This window comes from Chiloscyllium plagiosum, chromosome 23 (assembly GCF_004010195.1).
Source record: "Chiloscyllium plagiosum isolate BGI_BamShark_2017 chromosome 23, ASM401019v2, whole genome shotgun sequence".
Taxonomy (NCBI): Eukaryota; Metazoa; Chordata; class Chondrichthyes; order Orectolobiformes; family Hemiscylliidae; genus Chiloscyllium; species Chiloscyllium plagiosum.
In genome coordinates, this window is record NC_057732.1 from 13,628,067 (window position 1) to 13,644,023 (window position 15,957).

Sequence of the window (15,957 nt, forward strand, 5' to 3'; positions counted from 1 at the left end):
ATCCAGAGCAATCCTGTTCTGAAGGGTCGATAACCTAGTGGCAATCATTTCGGTCGTTATGGCTGCTACCTGGGATTGGGTTTCGGCCAACGCATCAGCAGTATTGTTGGCCAACTCTTCCAGGGAAGCCGCTAACTTTTGTATTTCTACTCCTGCTCGAGCGGTCCCATACATGGGTATCAAAGTCCAGAGGAGGCGATCTCCTTTGGTTACTTTCCGGGTTACTTTCCGCCTTCCTCCCTGTTTATTCTGAGGTATTTTTGGAGCTCTTTTTAACATCCTCAAGTGGGGAATTATATAGGCAAGGTAGCAGCAGCCACTCCAGCCTTTCTGGCTTTGAAGCAGTGTCTGAACTGGATGGTCCCAGCACCCATTCCCGTTACATCCGCCACTCCAAACCTACTTTTCGCCGGGAATAAATGGGTAGGCCTTTAAGCCACACACCCAATATGTCCCATTCAATACTTGGGGAATGGTCGTGGCAGTGGCTTGGCTGGTGTAGACACAAGATGATTTCCCTAATCGGAAGGGTGCGGTATCATTCTGATTACTGAAACAAGTGGTATTTACTGCTCCTTTCGGTGGGGAAACTCTAAGGCCATCGATAGCACCTCGAGTTTTTGGGGCTGGTCGAGGGAACCATCCCGCAAAGTTATAATTACCCCTTTCAAATCTCCAAGTTGTATCATTTGAGCCTGGGATCTCCGCACATACCCAACAGTCAGTATGCCCCTTTAGTTTAGCATAATTCTGACATAAAGCGGTAAAATGATTTTTCCCACCCCCCCTTGGCAGCTAGCGCCAATATCGTGACAACATAAAGCTGACTATTCATTTCAGCTCACAACCCTATCTGTCTATTCCCTAATCCTTTAAATACCAGGGAGGAATGAGTCCATGCAACACTTACAATTGTTTTGGGACACAGTTTTTTAACCAATTCTTAATAGTCTCTTATCTCAGTCCATTCTTTTTGCTCAGCTTGACTTTCAGGGGGTTGTCTGTAGGATGTGCTTGCCACTCTGCTGGAGGGGAAGGAGTGTCCACCGGGCCCCTAACACGAGTGTGATGACTCCACCCTTTTTCAGCGGTTCAGACGGCTGTTTCAGTAGTCAGGAAGGTTAGGAACGGTCCCTCGCAGCTTGGATGCAGTTTGGTATCTTTCCAGGTCTTTATCAGGACCCAATCACCTGGTCGTATCCGATATACTGCGAACTCAAGTGGAGGTGTCTGGGTCAACAGACCCTTCTTCCGAACGACAGACAAAGAAGAGCCAAATGCCACAATATAGTTCTTTAAAAGCTTATCATTGAACTCTACAATTGGTAATTCCCCTCTTCCACCCAAGAAAGGTAATCCAAACATCATCTCATAAGGAGAGAGGTCTATATCATGTCTAGGCACAGTCCTAATGCGTAGCAAGCCGATAGGTAAACATTTTGTCCATGGTAATTGAGTCTCTAGGACTAGCTTAGACAATTGCTTCTTTAAGATTTGATTCATTCGTTCCACCTGTCCAGAGGAAGGCGGGTGCCAAAGAATGTGGAATTCCCAAGCGATTTCTAATCCCGCCATTACTTCTTGTAGGATCTTAGAGGTAAAATGGCTACCTTGGTCTGAATCTATACTTTCCACCACTCCATATGTTCTAATTATATGTTCTAAAAGAGGTTTCACTACACCCTTCGAGGTAGCTGAGGACATTGAAAATGCCTCCATCCACCCAGTTAGGTGATCCATTAAAACTAATAAGTACTTTTGTTTCCCTATTGGGGGTAATTCTGTGTAATCTACCTGTATTCTACCAGGGTTTCTTCCACCTCTTGGCCCCCCTCTCGTTACTTTCTTATTAATCTTTTGGCAAGTCGGGCATCCTGCGCATAGGGGGCTTGGCTAATGTGTATATCCCTTTACATCCGTAATTCCTTAACACTATGTCATACATGGCTTGGGAGCCCCAGTGACTGCTTTGGAGTAAGGTGGTTAGGATGTTTCTCATGACTGGTTTACTTAATAACTCCCTTCCATCCGGGAGGATCTATCTTCTTTGGGTTGTCTTAGTGGCCCCCATTTCCTGGAATTCCTTTTCCTCTTCTTCCGTGTACACAGGGTTCATGGAAGGGGACTCCACTATGGGCGTGAGAACCTGTACTTGTGTTACTGTATGGCTCATAGCTGCCTCTTTAGCTGCCTCGTCTGCTAGCCTATTCCCTCGTGCTTCTAGAGTGTTCCCCTTCTGATGCCCAGATACATGGATCATAGCTATTTCCCGGGGTAATTCCAAATTTTTCAACACTTGTCCTACCAACTCTTCGTGTATCAATTCCTTTCCCCGGCTATTGATTAGTCCACGTTCTTGCCATATTTTTCCAAAGGTGTGTACCACCCCATAGGCATACTTAGAGTCGGTGTAAATTGTCCCATCTCAGCTCTCTAATTGTTTTAAAGCTTGGTTTAATGCATACAACTCACAAGTCTGGGCCGACCACGTATTAGGCAACTGGTCAGCCTCAACCATTTGATTCTCGTTACCGTCCACTACCGCATATCCATTGTGTCTTTTTCCTTGTATTACTCTTGATGACCCGTCTATAAACAGTCTGTCCTCATCATGTAAGGGGATATACTTTAGGTCCTGTCTAACTTTGGTTTGATACTCTATGATATCCAGACAGTCGTGTTCTAATTCTCGTTTGTCCAGAAGTTCTCCCTTCCATAGGAAAGTAGCTGGATTTAGACAGTGTCTGTTGCTAAGACAAGGTCATCTCTCTCCATCAGGATGGCTTCGTATTTTAAGATTCGTGAGTCTGTTAACCATCTCCCTGCCTTTTGATTTAATGTAGTTCTGACTTGATGGGGGGTACTAATGACTAGCGCCCCTCCAAAAGTAAGTTTACGGCTCTCCTCTACCAGTATGGCAGTGGCTGCTACTGCCTGTGTACATTCAGGCCATCCTCTCGAGACAGGGTCCAAGATCTTGGACAGGAAGGCTATGGGCTGCCTCCTTCCACCTCCCTTCTGGGTTAACACTCCTAAGGCTGCTCCATCATTTACTGTCACAAAAAGGTGAAATAGTTTCTCGAGGGAAGGAAGGGCCAACACCGGAGCTTGTATTAAACTATGCTTTAACTCATGTAACCCTTCCCTTTCCTCTTCTGTCCAGTGCAGTCTTTCATGTTCAGATTCTGTCAATTTGTAATATAACCCCTTCGTTTTCTGGGTGTATGCTTCTATCCACAATCTACAATATCCCACCAGCCCCAAGAACTTCCGTAATTCTCGTTTGGTGGTTGGAAGGGGCAGTTCTACTATCCCTTTAATTCTCTCAGGGTTAATGCACCTAGTGCCCTCACTAATAAGGTGTCCCAAGTATTTCACCTCTTTCTCTACATATTGCAATTTATTCCTAGATACTCTTCAGCCCTGTTGCCCTAGGAAATTTAACAGTCTATTGGTGGCTAAACTCACATCATCTCTCTTTTGTCCTGACACTAGTAAATCGTCCACATATTGTAACAATGACATTCCCCGAGGCATTTTATGTTGTTCCAGGACCTGTTCCAGTACTTGCCCGAATAGATTAAGTGATTCTGTGAATCCCTGGGGAAGTACCGTCCATCGGAACTGTTGTTTTCTATCAGTGTATGGGTTTTCCCACTGAAAAGCAAACATGTTGCGGCTTTCTGGGGCCAGAGGGCAAGCCCAGAATGCATCTTTTAAATCTATTACACTAAACCAGCTGTGGTTACACGGTATTTTGCCTAGCAAAGTATATGGATTAGGTACCACCAGGTGTCGTGTTAGAACCAATTGGTTCAATGCCCTAAGATCCTGCCCTAAGGTCCCATCTGGTTTGCAGACGGGCAGTATTGGGGTATTAAAGGGCGACATACATGGTTCTAACAGTCCAGTTTTTACCAAAGAATCTATAACTGGTTGCAGACCTCTACGGCCTTCCAACGATACAGGGTATTGTCTAACCCGAACCGTCTCATCTTCTTGAGTTAACGTAATCACAACGGAGTAATATTTAGATGCCCTGTGTTATCTGCTTTCGCCCACATGTCAGGGCTGATTTGATTCTCTTCACTAGGTGTTAACATAGCCATCGTTACAGTTACTGCACTATCCTCTACCCCAATTTTTAAGCCCAGCAATATAATCAAATCCCTACCTAATAGATTACTTCCAATGTCAGGGATATATAGTAATTGCCCTATCACTTCCTCATCATTTCTTCTAATTAGGGTTGGTTCAAAAATAGGCACCAAGAATTCTTCGCCCTTTTACTCCAGAAACCTAAAGATACTCCTTAGTCAATTTAACACCGGTAGGTCTAAAACTTAGGGATGACCGTGCCGCTCCCGTTTCCATCAAAAATATTGCCTCCTCCCCTTCAGGTCCCACCTTTAAGTTTATCAAGGGTTCCCGGTGGGTCTCAGGAGGAAGGAACCCCTGACTCCCCTAATCTTCGTCTAAGGTCATTATGGAAACGGCTTCCCTTTATCATGCTAATTCCGGGCATTCCCGTTTAAAATGCCCCACTTTCCCGCAACAGTAACACCCTGCCTGTTGCCTCCTTTCCCGGGTATCTGACCTTTGTCTTTCGTGTCCTCCCCTACCCTTCCTATTATCCCCTGATCCCAGTCGCCTTTTTGTTATTTCTTTACTGCCTCCACCATCATTTTGGCTTTCTGTTTCTACTTCTCGTCTTCCCTTTTCACATACACTTTCTGTGCCTCACGTAACAGTTCTTCCATCTGTCTTTCACTCCATCCATCTAATGTCTGTAATTTCTTTTGTATGTCCGGCCATGATTTAATTACAAACTGGACCTTTAAGAGTCCCTGTGCTAACGGATTATCGGGATCCATTCCCAAATACTTCCTTGTGGCCTCCTTGAGCCTTTGAAGAAATGCAGAAGAGGTTTCATCCTTCTCTTGTCGTACTTCAAAGGCCTTAACAAAGTTTTATGATCTAGGTGCCGCCTCTTTAATTCCTAATATTACCATTTCTCGTAAATCCCGCACTGACTCCCTATCTATTCTGACATTATTCTCCCAATGAGGGTCAACATTTGGAAATTTCTGTTCTGCTGGGGCCCCTTTTCCCCAACTGGGTGCTTCTTTTCCCATTCCTGTAAAGCCGCTCTCCTAATCATACCTCGTTCTTCCCCTGAAAATAACGTTCCTAAAATTGCCATCAGTTCTCCCCAGGTATATAAATTAGGCCCTAGGAATTGATCTAATTGTTCGGCTAGTCCAACAGGATCCTCTATTAAACTTTTCATTTCCTTTTTAATGGCCCTAACTTCACTGCTAGTTAAGGGAGTGTTTACATATCCGATTGCACCTTCCCCAATCGGAATCTCTCGTAAGGAACAAAATTTGACATTTTCCACTATCTCTGTCCCTCCTTTACGTGTGGTGGCTCGAGTGATTCTGAGCCCCCTAGGTTCTGCATCTTTTAGTTCAGAGTCTGTTCCCTTTTCTGTGTCTGGACTCGGTTTTACTTCGGGAACTGTAGGCTCGTTCCGGGGAGTAGTATATGGGGGCAGTAAACACGTTAAGGGATCCCATTGAGGCTTCCCTTTTTCATTTTTTTTCAGTTTTTTCCCTGATTCCCCCGTATTTATGGGACATAATTTTACTCCCGCGCTCCCTATCCAACAAGCCGCATAATTGGACTCTTTTTGACTGTATGGTTCTTTTCGATTGACATATATATTAAGATCTTGACACAGCCAATCCTCATTGGATCCATATTTGGGCCAAAAAATACCAGGCGCCTTAATCTAATCCAGACAAAACAACAATAGTTTATCATTGTAGCCTTATCTTTCTCCCGCGTCCGGGTGTTGTATTCCCAATTACCCAACATTTTCCCCAAAGGACTGTCGGGCGGGATATATTCCCCTTTAACATTATTTGCAGATCAATCGTTACACAGGCAACTCCCCGTGCCTCCCATTATTGCTAATTTAATTAATCTTAACGAGGTCCGGTGTCACCTTCTTCCACACCCCCTTCAGGGTCCTGACTAGACACCTTACTCGTCCAATTAATCTGACCAATTATATGCTTTTTTTTTAAGACTTCAACTGTTCTCTATAAATCACTTTTATGTAAGGATAAAAGAGATTAGTTAGAAACTGATAGTAAGGCAGTCAGGACCTGTAAAAAGAAAACACGTTAAGGGATCCCATTGAGGCTTCCCTTTTTCATTTTTTTTCAGTTTTTTCCCTGATTCCTCCATATTCATGGGACATAATTTTACTCCCGCGCTCCCTATCCAACAAGCCGCATAATTGGACTCTTTTTGACTGTATGGTTCTTTTCGATTGACATATATATTAAGATCTTGACACAGCCAATCCTCATTGGACCCATATTTGGGCAAAAAAATACTTTCTCTAATCCAGACAAAACAACAATAGTTTATCATTGTAGCCTTATCTTTCTCCCGCGTCCGGGTGTTGTGTTCCCAATTACCCAACATTTTCCCCAAAGGACTGTCGGGCGGGATATATTCCCCTTTAATATTATTTGCAGATCAATCATTACACAGGCAACTCCCCGTGCCTCCCATTATTGCTAATTTAATTAATCTTAATGAGGTCCGGTGTCACCTTCTTCCACACCCCCTTCAGGGTCCTGACTAGACACCTTACTCGTCCAATTAATCTGACCAATTATATGCTTTTTTTTTAAGACTTCAACTGTTCTCTATAAATCACTTTTATGTAAGGATAAAAGAGATTAGTTAGAAACTGATAGTAAGGCAGTCAGGACCTGTAAAAAGAGCAGGAGTTAACATTTTATTTCATAATCTGTAAAATCCTTAACCTTAAAAGAAATCATGTTAAAATTTCCATAGTAGAAATCAGATTCAAAACAGTCCCAGATCTCAAGCTCCAGGGAACAAAGCACAAACATTCAATCACCAACAAACAAATGTGCATTCAAACCGAATCACAAAGGGTTAAACTTTCTACTTGCTGTACAGCTCTTTCTCTCTCTCTCTCTCTCTCACACATAAAGACATTGTGTCTCACAGACACTTTGAGCTTCCCGTAATGACTCCTCTAGCTTTTGAATATTTTTCTGGACGCCTGGCAATAAGTTAGTGCACCCTCAGTAGCTCTTCAGCTACTAGCCCTTCTGACACGGGCTGTTTTCCATGGACATATGCTTAATTTTATATATCGCCAATTCCCCGTACTTTTGTACACCCTACCACCAAGGCAATGCTTAAAGGTCTCTTTTCTTACCTTGGTCTGTGCACAGAGTTACCTGGTCATTTCGGGGCACCCCGTCCTGCGGCAATTCCTGCAGCAAATACCGCTGCCCCCCCGGTCGCCTGGATATATCCTTTAAGACCTTTCCCTACCCGGGTCTTGTGCACAAGAGTCGCCCGACCGAACCCGCCGCGTCTGCCCGCCTTGTTTCCAGGGTCTCCCAGTTCAGATCGTATACGCCCAAACCGCGAATGACAAGCAAGGTAGTCGGAGATCACCAAAATCGGTGAGGTGCACCTCCCCCGTCGTCCCAAGAGTGTCGAGCGGCCGGAGTTTTGGATCCCGGATAAGCCCCCAATTGTGAGAAACAGAACTCACTCACAAATCAATCAGCATGAGACAAAGCCTTGGAAATGAACTATTTATTACAGTCTCGCAAGAACTGGACGCTTCTGTAATCAAACAGAAATGCACACGAAAATAACACATTAAAGCATTCTTATTCAGTTTACAAGTTACGGAATCACACCTCCCTTTTCCCATCCTATCATAAGCCAATTGCCTCACTTGTTAGTTATTTTCTTATCTGGCCATCCTGCTGTCCTTGTCTGCATTCTTTGTTCCTTGTTTGTTACAGCTTGTTCTTTATTCCAGTTTCTCTTATCATACTATAAGCTTTTCTGTGAAATGAAAGTTATTTACTAGCTTAAAACTATTTTCTTTAAAAGACCCTCTATATTCATTAAAGTCTTAGCCTTAAGTATGCTACATGCTACAAGAATTCCATGACCGTTTGTATAATGTTCCCCTTCCCTTCCCCCTACCTGCAAAACAACATTTCTAATCTCCCACAGGCCTGAAAGAAATTGTAACGTAATTCTCTGAAGGGCACAGTCTCAAAACACTCAGTTTAAAAATATATACAGAATTAATCCAAAATTTCAATTTGTATGGCTCAATGAAGCCAATGGACTCTTGAATCTCATTTGCAACATGATCTTGGACCCCTTGATTAAAGAAAACACTATTTGAGCTAAAAGAACTGGGAGTCTTTCCTCTCTGAAGGCAGACAACTATAGTTCTGACTTTTAAAAGATAAAGCTCAGTCTGTTCCTGTAGGTGCATTGACCTGTCCAAAAAATGTAGATTCCAACCAGTCAGAGCCAAGCAATATAAGCCTGTGCCCAGTTCAATAAAAATAGAAAACACTGGGGGTAGTCAGCAGGTCTGGCAGCATCTGCAGCAAGAAACAATTAACATTTCATATTGGAGACGACTCTCACTGTCCGTTGTGGCTTAGCTGGTTGCACTCTCAGTCCTGAGTCAAAGATTTTGGGTTTACATTCCACTCCAGGGCACAAGCACAAACATTAAGGTTGACACCCATCTGCAACGCAGAGGATGAACTGTCAGAGGTGTCATCTTTCGGATGAAACATTAAACTGACATGACCCTCTGCCTTTTTCTGTAGATGTAACAGATCCCATTGCACTATTTCAAACAGTTATCTGTTGTGTCCGGCCCATAATTACATCTAAATTAATATCAGATAAGCAGATTATCTGGCTATTACCACACTGCAGTTTGGGAACATTTATGGAACACAAGCTGATGGCAATGTTTTGATATCAACAGCAATGGCTACGCTTTTAAAAAAGAACTTCATTGGCTGTAAAGTGCTTTGAGATATCTGGCAGCCATGAAAGATGTTGTGTAAATGCGAGTCTTTTGTGTCTTGACTGTAATTTTGCATTGCATCCATTCTAATTTATTTTCAAATGGGGGTGGGTTAGGTTAAAATTCCTCCCCTTCAGTACATGTTGAATGCATAGCATTACAAGGGTAGAAGTGCACTCCAGAGACCGTTTCAAGTATAACTACACCATTCATGCAACGTAATACCTTTAAATGTGTTTGTTCTGTTTTACTAGGGTCTTGCTGCCTTTTGCATCCCATGGACTGTTTATAGGAACAGAAGCAGGTTTCTATATCATATCCAGTGATGAATATGGGTTCACAGTTAGGATCGACACAAGTCGAAATGTGCTCATTATGCTATCGAAAAAATATGCGAATCGGACATGTGGACTATGTGGCAATTACAATAATTTCCCGCAAGATGATTACATAACTCAAGAAGGTAATATACTAATCATTGATGGCCAGTCATCTGATTTTCAAAGAGTTGAGAGTGAAAGTCCACGCTAGTATTTACATGTTTCTAGGGAACTTTTTGAACTGTTGTTTTCCCCAATATGCCTCACAAATATTGGCACGGTTCTCAGTAACCCTTAGAAGTGTTTCGTAAAGGATAAGCCTTTTCGCTTATCCTTTACGAAACCTGGCATGCTCCTGGACATCTTTGCAAATACTGATTAGATTCCCAGGAATGGCCCTGCACTAATTGATGTTTCTGGGACTCTTCTGTAAATACTGGCATTGTCCTGGGACCCTCCGCCAGTGGATGGTGTCAACACGGGAATCTTTGCAAGTATTGGCATGCTCCCTGAAATTCACTGTATAAACAGACAGGCTTTGAAGTATCCACTGAGAATAGTGAGACACTCATGAATACTTCCGAGGTGCCTTGGTAATAATTGGTACATTCTTAAGAATAATTGGATAATTGCAGATAATTGCTGCCTGGGATCCCTTGAAAATATTGACACCGTCATCGGGTTCTCTGAAAGCAATCACACGCTTCTGAAAGTCCAACCCAAGTGCAAATATTGGAATCCTCTTGGGGAGGTCATAATTGATTTTCCAAAAGACGTCAGTTACACGGTAAGGCATTGTTTTCATAATAAATACTTTGATTTTTCTGGAGGCACCCGGCGAAGATGGGCATTCATGGATATGATGTTCGTCGGTCAAGCATAAAAAATGTAAAGATGAGTCTGATAAATGTTGAAGAGCCAGAGGAGACCCCTGAAAAAGCCCACGGGCACCGCCTTTGAAAACCAATGATCTGAATAACAACTGAATTTAAGTTCACCAAGTCTCGAAAATTAATTTGAAATAAGTGATGTGGATAAAACAAAACTCTAGTCAATAGACACCATGGTTCTACACTCTCCCTAATTAAAGGACAAGTTATCAACAATTTAAAACCTGTAGGGGAATAAACATTAATAATGCTCATCTACTTCCTGCTTTCTTTCTACTCCTTCTACATTGTTATTATATTGTTGTTCATCTTTAAGCATGCTGACCACTTCTGGTGGTATTACTGTAGTAAAACAACATATTTATCAGCACTTTTTAATTTGTTTCTTTAATTTTTCATATAAATGTTATAAAAAATCTATGTTAAAATGCATGTTGTAGTGATTGTAATGAGGCCAGCCAGGTGGACCTCATAGAATATGAGTTCCCTGATTGGGGCTGGTAACCTGGTTGAATTAGGGAACCCTGGCTGACAGATAAGGACAGGAATGTCAGAGGTTCTGATCACTCTGAGAGCTGGATCTGTGGGAGCTGGACCAGTATTAGGTACCGTGCAAGTGTAAACTAAAGGTAGGAGAAAGTGAGGTCTGCAGATGCTGGAGATCAAAGTTGAAACTTTATGGCTGGAACAGCACAGCAGGTCAGGCAGCATCCAGGGAACAGGAGATTCGACGTTTCGGGCACAGGCCCTTCTTCAGGAAGGTAACTAAAGGTAACTAAACTAAAGGTAACTTGATGTGGGACACCAGTCTCTGTGGAGTTATTTCACATGTTTTCTTTTTTTTTCTTTCTATAACAAACATACATTAAACTAATTATCAAGATAATTATCAAGTCAACTAAAATTGTAATTTTGACCTGCAATAAACCCAGATTCCTACAACAAGACTGAGATTTGATGACAGGCAGGTTAAGTTTAAATGCAAAGTATCTCAAAATCAGTTTCACCTCAGTTGAAATGATTGTGTTAGGATTAGGCCAATTAACTTTAATAATGTATGCTAGGGCACTTGGATCCAGCCTTAATGATACTGTGAAAGGAACAAAATTTTAGTTAACTAACGCCTTATTATACCTGAGAGCACTTTGAATTTATTATTCAAATAATTAAACTCAAAATTCCATGAATAATCACTGAGAAAATGATCAGTCAGTTTTTATTTGGTGATGTAGATTGAAGGAAAATGCTAGCCAAACATAAAAGGGTTCCTTCCACTTCTTTGAATTTATAGTGAGATCACTTGTATCCACAAAAAATGTCAAATTGGTCTGTGCCACATTTGGATAATGGTGACACTAACGGGATGCCATTACTTCAAAACTCCACCATATTCTATTTCCAAGTTTTAATTGAACTCTATTGAGACAACACTGTAGCTTTAAGAGGTGTGTTTTATCCTGGTTCCTTTTGGAGAGAGAGATATTGGGGGACAGGTAACAAGCAGTTGATGAGATGATAAATAACTTGTGAAGCCTTGGATGCTTTCCTTAAAGTGGGAACAATAGAAGTGGCCTGAATGGGTGTGGTCAAGCTTCCACCCACATAACCAGGGATATTAGTTTTAGCATCCAGCGGATGCTGCCCACGCCTCAGCAGCGATTTTCTCCCGGCTGCTGTACTCTCACTCTTTTAGTTTTCACTGCATTTTTTCTTCCTGAGCTGCTGGAGGTGCATGTGCAACAATCCTATTTTCTGAATTTGCCTTTTACCAAGGGTGCATTTATACGATGTTGGAAAAGTTGCTGTTTAGTTGTAAAATAATCAATTATTCTGTTTAGTTTTCCAATAGAGTTAAGTTATTCCAAGTTCCTCTTTATTTTGTTATATTTTAACTACAGTGTTTGAATAAATTGTGTTTTATTTAATATTGAGTAGTTTGACCGATCAAATTGCACCTGGAACACAGCACCTCACATTTACCTTTAAAAATGAGAAAAAGTTAGGGTTGAGCCTGCATTCTTAATATAGTTTGAGGGGTCTGGTCTGGTCCATAACACAATCTTCTGTCCTTGAGGCAAGATAAACTAAAGGTGAGACAAAGTAAATTAAGATTAAATTAGTTTGTGCAAGTTGGCAGTTTCAGATTGAATGTATAATTAAAAACTGCAACAACAAAAGAAGAAATTCAAAAGGATGGAAATGAATCACTGAAAAAATTCTGATCATCCTCTTTCCGCTGAACTTTATATGTGTGGGTCACCCAAACTAAATTGCACTCTCCAATGCATTTATTTGAGTTGCCTTTTTGGAGTCATGAAACATTGAACATGTCGTAAATGTTGTTTATAAAAATATAAATCAAATTATTAAATTTAGCGTTATTTTTAAATGGAGATTTTATTGGTCTTTGTTAACAGCCCGAGACTGAAGCACCTAGCCGTGGGAAGTTAAACTTCTTATTCTGATACGTTTGCAGGTTTTCAGATAGAGAACAGTTATGATTTTGCCAACTCTTGGGCAATGCATGATGTTGGGGAGCTGTGCAACAGAGTATCACCTCCAAGCAAGACCTGCAATATGTCTTCTGAGGCAATACAAAATGTAAGTTCAGCCTTTCAAAAAAGATATAGAACCTTCAAGCACAAAACCTTTGGTCCATTGTGCCTGTGCCAGCTCTTTAAAAGGGTGATCTGATTATACCCATTCCATTGCATTTTCCTGTGCTTATTTTGTTCCATGCAACTGGAAAATGATACAATAACAAGAATCAGGCTTGTTTATTAATTGCCAGTCAAGGATTGTATTGTCTTGAAACATAAACAAGAAGTGTGCAATTTAATATGTTGAGCAAAATTTACCAAGTTAACTTTTTATCCCTAATTAAATATACCAGTTGATACGGTGGAAATCAGTTCTTACTTACCTCAAAGTGACATTTATGATCTATGGAATCACTTTCAATAAACTTGTTGGTCTGTCATTTAGAAATACTGATCTATATAAACACATAAAAGTAGAAATATTGAAGGAGCAATCTTTGTTTCAAGTTCATTATTGCTTCTAAACTTTGGTCCCCAATATTTTCAAGGTCCACATTATTTTTGAATGATAGTTAAATATTGTTACAGAACCTGGTGGTGATAAAGTTTCTATCTTACTGAAGTGTTTCATCACAATGCTATGATATCTGCATTCTAAACTGATCAATCACTGATAAGCATAAAAGCTTGAAATGAAAAGGAAGTTTGGTGTGTGTATGTGTGTATTTTTGTGTATCTGTGTGGGAAAACATGAGAAAGTTACCTTTCTAATACCTTGAATGTTTATTTGAATATAGAACATGATGGAGAAATGCAAAATGCTCAAAACAAGCAAAGTATTCCAAAGCTGTCATGTCCATTTGGATCCAGAACCATTCATTGCACTTTGTGAGGATGATATATGCCACTGCCCAGAAAACAATTGTCACTGTCATGCATTTTTGGAATATGCAAGGTCCTGTACGCTGAAAGGTTTACTTCTCAATAACTGGTTTACAGCAAGTGATTGCAGTAAGTTGCAAAAAGTTGATTTTCTCTTGTAAACTTCTTAGGATTTTAACATACAACTGTACTGCAATTATTAACTAATTCTTTCTGAGATCTTACATGCTTTCGATTTTACTTTGACATTCCTGTTTCCTTTGACTTGTTTACATACAATAATATAACTTCGAAAGGTCAACAAACTCACACTCATTGTGTTTATTAATAACAGTGACAAAAACAAAAGCAAGAAATGAAATAGATTTGAAAACTAAAATCATTCTGATACAGCTAAATTAAAGCAATTACAGCAGAGATTGTTGGTTTTTGAGAGTTTCTGTATTTTGACGGTAATGAATATGTATAACCAGCAAAACAAAAAAAAAGGTTATTAAAGGTTAGCTTTAGTTCCAAACTGTAGATTTTACTAGAAAATATTATCAAAATAAAAATTAGATCTTTAGCATTAATTCTAAAAATCTCATATATTAATTATTGGGATTAATGCCATATTTTATTTGATTTCTGATAACATACCAAAACACCATTTCCTTAAAGTCGTTTGGTAAGTAATGGTTAGGAGTGATGACTTTCCAGCTTTTTAAAATGCCTCTTTTCTAATGATGTAAATACACATTTTGTTTTGACAAGCGCTGAGTTGTCCGACTGGAATGGAGTATCGAGCCTGTGTGCCAGCTTGTGAACAAACATGCAGGAGTTTAAATATCAATCAGTTATGTCATGAGCAATGCATGGATGGCTGCACTTGTGCAGGTGATTGTTGCATTTTTGCCACACTCTCTTAAAAGTTTATCAAGAGCACAGTATTACATCGTGACCCCAAACATTATGATGCAATATTTGTTTGGATTTCAGATGGGAGACTGTTAGATGGAGATACTTGCGTTTCTTCTTCAGAGTGTTCTTGCATGCATATGGGTAAACAGTACCCTCCTGATTCAAGTATCTCCCAGGACTGCCGCACATGGTTAGTATTGAAACTAAACTTCAATGATCAGCGATGGAAAGCTCACTGTGGGATACATCGAGCTAACTGTTTGGAACGTCACTGGGTATAGCTTAGAAAAACTTGCTCAATCTCTCTTCTGTTCATTAGATTTTTATCTTTGCTAGCACAGCCATCTTAAGCCCTTTTGGAGCCAGGTACAGATTAGAGATTGCATCCATGCAAAAGATTTGGAAAATTATATTTAAAATGCACTCTTAAAAAAGGTTAAAAAGTGAATAAGTTGAGAATAAAAGTTATTAAATTTGACATTGAGGATATTTTACCATAACTGTGAGAATGAAGAACTGCAGTAATTATTTGATAGTTAGTGAAGGGTGAGCTGGTGGCTAGCATTGCTGCCTCACAATACCAGGGACCCTGGTTCGATTCTACCCTCAGGCGACTGTGTGGAGTTTGCACAATCTCCCTGGGTTTCCTCTTGGTGCTCTGGTTTCCTCTCACAGTCTGAAGATGTGCAGGTTAGATGGATTGGCCATGCTAAATTGGCTGTAGTACACAGGCTAGCTTGATTAGCCATGGAAATGCAGGGTTCAGGGTGGGATGTTCTTTGAAGGGTCAATATGGGCTGAATGGCCTGTGTCTACACTATAGGGATTCTATGATCAGCTCAAATCTACTACATTGCAATGTTCCTAATTCCAAGTGTTTGGCAATGCTAGCATTTTTGCTGATTGTGAACATAGCAATAAAGGAAGGATGGAAATCCACATTTTTTGGCAGGTTTATAAATTCAAAAGCTGTTAGGACCAGACTTTGCCTTGGCTTACAAGATTGGGATGCAAGGAAATTATTCAGTAGTTTTTCTTTGATTAGAGGCACAGGAGATGGGGGAGATACTAAACAAGTATTTTGCATCAGTATTTACTGTGGAAAAAGACATGGAAGATATAGAATGTAGGGAAATAGATGGTGACATCTTGAAAAATGTCCATATTAGAGGAGGAAGTGCTGGATGTCTTGAAACGCATAAAGGTGGATAAATCCCCAGGACCTGATCAGGTGTACCCTAGAACTCTGTGGGAAGCTAGGCAACTGATTGCTGGGCCTCTTACTGAAATATTTGTATCATCGATAGTCACAGGTGAGGTGCCGGAAGACTGGAGGTTGGCTAACGTGCTGCCACTGTTTAAGAAGGGCGGTAAGGACATGCCTGGGAACTATTCAACAGTGAGCCTGATGTCGTTAGTGGGCAAGTTATTGGAGGGAATCCTAAGGAACAGGATATACATGTGTTTGGAAAGGCAAGGACTGATTAGAGATAGTCAATGTGGCTTTGTGC

General features: G+C 40.7%; 1 protein-coding gene across 1 annotated transcript in view; it reads left to right on the top strand.

The window, feature by feature from the left end:
- Positions 1–15,957, top strand: part of vwf (von Willebrand factor) — a 119,581-nt gene that overhangs the window by 2,990 nt on the left and 100,634 nt on the right. The window contains exons 5-9 of the mRNA XM_043713571.1: positions 9,169–9,377; positions 12,601–12,725; positions 13,462–13,675; positions 14,300–14,422; positions 14,525–14,636. Of these exons, the coding sequence (XP_043569506.1) occupies positions 9,169–9,377; positions 12,601–12,725; positions 13,462–13,675; positions 14,300–14,422; positions 14,525–14,636 (783 nt within the window). The remainder of the gene's footprint in view (positions 1–9,168; positions 9,378–12,600; positions 12,726–13,461; positions 13,676–14,299; positions 14,423–14,524; positions 14,637–15,957) is intronic.